Source organism: Juglans microcarpa x Juglans regia, chromosome 7D (assembly GCF_004785595.1).
Source record: "Juglans microcarpa x Juglans regia isolate MS1-56 chromosome 7D, Jm3101_v1.0, whole genome shotgun sequence".
Lineage (NCBI taxonomy): Eukaryota > Viridiplantae > Streptophyta > Magnoliopsida > Fagales > Juglandaceae > Juglans > Juglans microcarpa x Juglans regia.
In genome coordinates, this window is record NC_054606.1 from 16,607,336 (window position 1) to 16,615,122 (window position 7,787).

General features: G+C 34.5%; 1 protein-coding gene across 1 annotated transcript; it reads left to right on the forward strand.

Moving 5' to 3' along the window:
• The first annotated feature begins 243 nt into the window (after positions 1-243).
• LOC121238403 lies at positions 244-1,324 on the forward strand. Its single transcript, XM_041135251.1, has one exon. The coding sequence runs from the start codon at positions 729-731 to the stop codon at positions 1,212-1,214; it is 486 nt and encodes a 161-aa protein (XP_040991185.1). The 5' UTR covers positions 244-728; the 3' UTR covers positions 1,215-1,324.
• The last annotated feature ends 6,463 nt before the right edge of the window (positions 1,325-7,787 follow it).

Genomic DNA, 7,787 nt, shown 5'->3' on the forward strand with positions numbered 1-7,787 from the left:
ATATATATATATATATATATATAGTGTGTGTGTATATATATATATATATATATATATATATTTGTTTTTTTATTTGTCAAGAGTAAAGGAGATCCAACTCATATTTAATTCGAATCGACCATAAGTGTATGATATAAAAATAAGATGAGGTAGAACTGTAATTTTGTTGAGTAATGGAGTGAGCAGTAGCCACAACATTTTCCCTGGAAACAATCGAAGAGACGTGTGCGGTGGCCACCTCACAAAATCTGTCTGTACAATAGGTAGGTTTCTGCATGCAATAGAACGTCATGAATCAGTTACTCTTTTTGACACCTCCACACCCTTCCAATGGTCCACAATTAACATCGCTTGCAATCTTTCTTTGTCCTCTACCTTACCCTTTCCTTAAATCCCGTTTGTTCCTCTCTCTCTCTCTCTCGTATTGTAATTTTACGATCTCCTAATTAAAGGTATTCCCTCTCCACGCTTTCTGTCGTTCTCTCTTCTTGAATCCCATGCCGATTATAGAATTTTCATAGCACGTTCAAAGAAATGAGCTGCCGACTGTATTCTTCCGGGAATATCCGGTTGTTCTTCCAGCTGGAGTTCCCCCTCTTGTTTCTGGCCATGTCCTTCCTCAATTAATCCCAAGTAAATCGGACATCTTTACCGAGACTAACATTGTTTTCCATTTTTGTTTTTATATATGTCTGGGTGTTGACTCGCTCGCCTGAGGTCGACTCACAATGAATCGAGAGGTTTTGTGGCGATCTTATGCGGGCCGGAATCGGCAACATCCACTGCTTGGGGATCATAAGGAAAATGAGGGGAAAGAGAGACGACGAGTAGGGGAGGTGGCAGGAGGGACGACAGCTGAATGCGCGGCGATATGTTGTTGTTTTCCATGTACCGTGATGAACCTACTGATATTGGCGGTGTACAAGGTGCCGGCAGGACTGTGCAGGAAAGCTTGGAGAAAGAAAAAACTGCAGCGTTTGAAGAAGAAGAAAACAACGGGGCTATTGACAAATAGTGGAAACAAGCGCGAGGAAGGAAATTTAGAGCTGGAGCTGGAGCTGGAGCTGGAGATGGAGGCTGTGAAGGGGGGGAGTCGGATAGGGATGAATAATAACGATGCGATCAACTTGGAGAAGGAAATGTGGGAAAGGTTTTCTCGAGGCGGCTTCTGGAGGAGCCCTTCTGAGAGAGAAGGACTTCCTCCTCTTGCATGAAATTAACTTTGTTTTCTTACTAAGGATCCATTCGAATTGGATTAAGAGTTCAAAATCAGGGCTGATCCGATCCTGTCTTACATTACAATTATTACAAACTACATACGTACGTACGTACATTATTTCTCTGATCACCAAACATTAACCTTAATTTTGTTGTTCTTCTTTTGTGTCGATTGAGAAATTTTTAAAACAGCTTCTTGTTTTTTTTTTTTTTTTTTTTTTTTTCTTGCTCTTCTTGGCAATTTCTTTTCATGATATCGAAAGTAGAAAAATTCCCTTCTTGGTTATCGATCCTGATTATCATTCATAGTTAGAAATATTATTTTCTACATCATATTTTCATGTCAAAATGTATCATATCAATTAATTTGGTTCTAACGAGCAATTTAAAATGAAGAGTAATATTGATCTTCAAATTACAATGATTCACCAGGATGAACTCATGATGATGATATATTCTCAATTCTGTGATTTTATTTTTTGTGAATGCCTTTTGATCTTACTAGCATTAATTGGTAGTAATAGAATTCTTGAAAGACATTAATGGGGTACCAACTAAGGGAACACTAACAATCATCATCTAAATTAGGGTAGTACTAGGGTTTATTTGAAGTTCTTGATCATGACTATGTTCTAAGTTGTAGAGTGAGAAAAAGATAGAAACATTACAACAATATATGACAGTTTTTGTGATGCATAAAACCGCCACATAAAAGGAGATAATGAGACAAATTATTTTTTTAATGAAAAAACCTAGCTAATTGTCACAATGACCCCATCACGTTCAAACAACATTGAAAAAAATGTCCAAACGTAAACATTCAGATGTTTTGGAGTTGACATTAGAATGCTAGTACTGTTATTTATGTGTGAACATAACTTAAGACAATATTCGAGCGTATGTGCAATGAAGTTCGAAAGCAGATGTTTACACTCGAATGTTGTGTTACAAACGTGAACGTCGATTCTATTCGTTCGAATGTTTAGCTGTGTGTACATATTCAATGGCACGTTTAAACGCAAAACACTATTTGGATGTAACATTAGCATATTTGAATGAAATGTTTACGATTCAAATATAATTGCAAATTTACATTTAAACGTAAAATTAGATATATTTCATTTTAATGAAAAAGGTTATAGAAAAGATAGGTTATATATTCCAAATTGTGCCATAACTTTACAAATACAATAATAATAATTGTTTTTAAACCTAATCAGAGAATCAAATAAAAAAATCGACATCATTTCTTTTTCTTTCGAGAGGTATGGTCATGTTGCAATAACATTACATGTTTTATCTGCACCATTATTTCTCTTTGAATTTGTTATTACACTTCCAGATGCATCATTTTTTCTTGCTCATTTTGCTGCTATTGCAAACCCATCTCCATCTCGAGCTGACGAAATTATAGATCATTCAACTTTTGTTCATAGTACAAATCTCATCAAGTATATATATCCCAAATCCATAGTATTCACAAACAAATGATGTTCTACATTAACTAAAGGAAGAGTTTTAAGATTCTCACACACTCGACATAGACATCTTATGTGTACTCACGACAATCAGCAAATATTTGGGCCAAATCATGAAATTCATTTCACGTGCATATTCCTTATAATCTTCGATCGTCAAGTCTATCTGCAAGATTCATACAATTTTTGTCCATTTCGACAATAACCTATGTCAACCATTTTAACAAATTCTACATGGCATCATGTCACTAAGAACGTTCTCCATCTTCTTTGTAAAATGTAGTAGCCTTATCTCATTCGAGATTATATCATTCATATCTTCCATCTTCAATGCTTTTGTTTCTCTCCATTTGTTTCTCTAAGTATACCTGCTAGTGACTTGAACATGATCTTTTATTGTATACTTGGAGAACAAAGAGGAGACACACTAGAATTTTCATAAATTGATGAGAAAAGCAAGAGCTTCAACAATGTACAACATAGATAATACAATATCAAACCATCCACACTAGATAATTGAAAAGTTATTGAACACATATAATGCATTGGATAACCCTCTAACCAATGTACGTTTATTCATGCAAGGTCACAAAAACAATTAAAAAAAATTGAACTAAAGAAGTAATACTCACCAAGCTACCCCTCCAATAATTTACAAAATGTCATATCACCTTCATTTAGTTAAGCCATTTTTCTAATCTTATGTCCTATCAGATGTGATGCCCTTAATTCACATCTGAAATTTCATGTGACTTCCTCCATCCACAACTCTATTTTTTATAATATACTATAAGATCACACAACATTTCAGGGTCTTCACTTTAGTATTTGCATGAGCTTTTCTCCAATGAAATAATCATTTCAGTGTTAAATGGATGATGAAAATTATTATGTGGAATGCACAAAAATGTTATTATATGTTGACTAATTGAGTTCAGATAGTAAAGATGAAAATGTAAGGAAAATATGAATATCTTATAAAAATTAAGCATGGTAATGGACACGGTAAGCCACAAGAAATTCAAGTAAGCCAAAGTGAGGTTTTGGCTATTTTGGACTAAGTGAGGTTATGGTAATTTGTCTCCTAATTTGAAAATTTTGTCTCTAAATGTTGTTAGTGATGTGGTTTTTTTCCTTCTATTTGAATTTCTTCAAGTTTTAATAAGTGATAGTGTAGTCTTTCTTTTTGTGGTTCTTTTCCTCATAATTAAATTCTATATTTTTTTCTTATAAATTTTCCTAAGTGGGTTTGTATGCTTTTTCCTTCCTCAGTAATAGTCTTTCTTTAGGTTATAGTTTTTTTTTTTTTTAAATCATAATTAAATTATATATAAGTCTTCCTAAGTGGGGTTGTCTGTTTCTTCGATACTAATTGAAGGTATTTCTTTATTCTGTAGTTTGTTTTCTCATAACTGAAAGTTTTTCTTTAGGTTATTCACAGTTATGTTTCTTTTCCTACTTCTTTTTTATATAGAAATTAATGTTCCCAAGTGAGGTTTTAGTTCCCCCCCCAAAAATATATATATATATATATATTTATATTAACGTATTATTTTATTACATGTACTTGGGTTTTAGTCACAAAACAATCCATGAAATTAACATGAAGTACCAAAATTGACATTGAAATTAAAATAAGGCATGGAACACACAATAAATACGTATTAACATGAATGTTCCAAGTACTCCCTCTATTCAATCTCAAATAATTACCTTAAATATATTGGTAACCCTTCTAATGAAAATCTTTAACCAAAGTTTCAATCTTATTTATTTACTATACCGGCCCACTCTATATTGGGCCAAACTTTTAGTCTAATATTTATTTACTTAATTAATGTTCAAACTATATTTTAAATATAGTGATTTCATTTTATTTATATATAAGTTGTAATTTTGATTGCTTTATAAGTTGTAACTTGCTTCGGCAAACTAAGAAAATCCAAGTTTTAATCATGAATTAATATATTTATTTACTTCATTAATGTTGAAAGTGACTTTTTTACATGTGACTCGTGTTGCATGTTTATTGGTGTTAGAATATTATGGTACTTATTATAGAATATATTCATAATATTTTAGTATCTATAGTAATATAACTTACTTTTTTTTCTTTATCATATTTAGTTTATTGCAAATCAATCGGTATAAATTAGTATCATTGATTTATTGTATTTCCATTCTTTCTTTGGCCCCATTCACCTATAAATAGAGACATATGTTATTTATTTATGAACAACTTGAAAATAGGAAAGATGTAGCCCTCAAAGTCTCCCTCCCTCATTCTCTCTTCTCTTCTCCTTTTCTTTTCTAGTTTATTTTTATTTTCTACATGGTATCATAGAGGACACCATCCTGGTGCCCCTAGTCGCTATTGCATGTGTCACCTTTTTGTAGTAGCCATTGGTATTCCCTTGTTATTTACTTGACAGTCCATCACGGTTGCTATGTTGGTTCAATTACACTTGACAATTGCCGCTTCCTCTACTTTCGCTCCATGTATGCTTATATTTTTGACATAATCAAAGCAACCAATCTCCTAGTGACTCTTGCATCATTTTTTTCGTCTATGATAAGTATCGTATTCAAAGTGTTATTTGGTGTTCTTTTCCATTCACTACATGTCCTCTAGAGACTTTCTACGCACTTAACAGATCGTTGTTCGTGATAAGTCTTATATTCAACGTGTTATTTGTTATTTTCTTCTATTATCCATAAGTTCTCCAAAGGCTTCCTACACACTTAATGAATCGCCGTTTGTGATAAGTCTTATATTCATCGTGTTATTTGGTGATCTTTTCCGTTCACCACACATCTTTTAGAGGCTTCATATGTACTTAACAGATCACTGCCATCCTTTTTATCATCAATCTCGTATGTCAATTTGTTTATGCCCACCGTCCACTTGTGCCATGCGCCACAAAGACACTTTTGTCTGGTCGTCAGTCAGATCCTCAAGTCTCATCTACCTGACCAGCAACATGATCTTATTTACAAACTCAAGACAACGTCTTCATTATCATCATCTTAAGATGGGGGATGTTAGGATATTATGATACTTGTTATAGAATATATTCATAATATACTAGTATGTATGGTAATGTGACTTATTCTCCACCATATTTAGTTTATTGTGTAAATCAATCCATATCATTAATTTATTATATTTTCATTCTTTCTCTAGCCTTATTCACCTATAAATATAGACATATATTATGTATTCATGAACAACTTGAGAATAACAAAGACGTAGCCCTCAAAGTCTCTCTCCCTCACTCTCTATTCTCTTATCCTTTTCTCAATTTTATTGTTATTTTCTACAACCAAGTCTTGAAAATGGTGTTTAGATCCATAAAAAGAGAGATTTGAGATGAATACCTAGAGAAAATGAATTGAGGTTGAATTTGAAAAGAGGAATGTGGCCGAGTTTCTATTCGGTTGTTGCCTCGATCCTTATTTTAGTATCCAAGAACAAATGCACTTTTCCACCATGAAATCACCATGTGGGATGTAATAATGACTAGAATTGACGTAGAAGAGGGTAAGGGCTTACTTGGTTATGGATTGAGGTCCTCACAAGTCTACAATAGCAATGACCAAAGGGGGTAAAGAGGTGCAACCTAGGTTTGGGTGGTTCGAATGTGAAGTTGCCGTGGTGGCGTAGTTGTGGCCTCTCACAATTGCTGTGTAGAGAGAGAGAGAGAGAGAGAGAGAGAGAGAGAGATGGTGTGAGAGGAAGAACCCAAGTGAAATAACATGCTAGACTGATGGGGCTTAAGGTGGTTGATAACCTTGTGCGGCGGTGCACAAGAGCGTAACAGAGGACTTACCCCGTGCTTCTTGGCTAACCTGGGAGGAGCAATGATGATTCTACTAGGTAACTAGAGGCGCACAACTTGATTGAAGCGTGAAAGGGCGGCTGTGGTGGTAACCCTAGATGAGGAATAAGGAGACGTGTGTGTGTGTGTAATAATGCGTGCATGGTTTAGGTTTCAGGTGATGAACCGAGTCTAGTGTTTTGCACACATTGGTTAGGTCATTTTTGTGGGTTTGCCATTGGGTTCTAAAGTTCTCTTAGGTCTTTGGTTAGTCCATGAGCCTAAACTACTAACTTAACCCAAAGGCTAATTCTAAACTTCAGTTAATTAAGGATCTACTACTCTTTACGGTCTAATTCTAACCTCCCCTGATTAACCTTAATAACAATAAATTTAAGCCTAATTAACATTTCCAACCAAGCTTGACCTCCTGAACTGAAACCCTAAATAAAATAATCATTATTAGCTCAATAAATAGATATATAAATAAATTAATTAATTAAAAAAATAATAGATCTCTCTAAAATATTTTAGGGTGTTACAAAACCAAATGTGGGTGATGTGTATTAGATACTAATAAGCTCATGTTGACTCAATTTGGACACTCTGTAAATTTAATATATGAGGACGTACACTTAAATGATTGGATGGTATTAGTTTCTTTTCCTCTAGAACATCTACAACAATGAAATGGCTGGAAGGCGCAAAATGAAATATTATTTAATTGTGAAAATGCCACGTCAGGTGCACCTATTAGAATCGTCCTATACGAGTAGTGAAGAAGACAGCTGTGGTTGCAAGTTGTTGACCAACGGAAAGCATGAGATACTGAAATTTCTAGTAACTTGGAGACCCATGAGGAGATTATTGAGCCGAGGGATGAGGGAATGTCAACTCCGATCAGTCAATTTGTCTAATTCCAGTGGTATAGAGCCCGCAACAGCCTCTCTTGTACTGAAATTATTCAAAAAGATTTAGTAGCCCAAGATGACCATAACTAAGGGTTATGAATCTGATGTCTCAACAACCTGGGTAGATACGAAAGGGGAAGCAAGGGGTGTCACAAAACCCCAGCCGCTGCTCACTCACCATAACTCAACACCGAGTCCCTACTAATCACGTCCCCTCTCAATGTGGAAACATCATTTGACATCAATATGCACAATCCCATATTTCACAAAACTCACAAACATCTCACCCAATTAGGGTTGCGCGCACATCACCATTAACCATTCATATATTATTCGATTTTACCATCATCTCAAGCACTCTC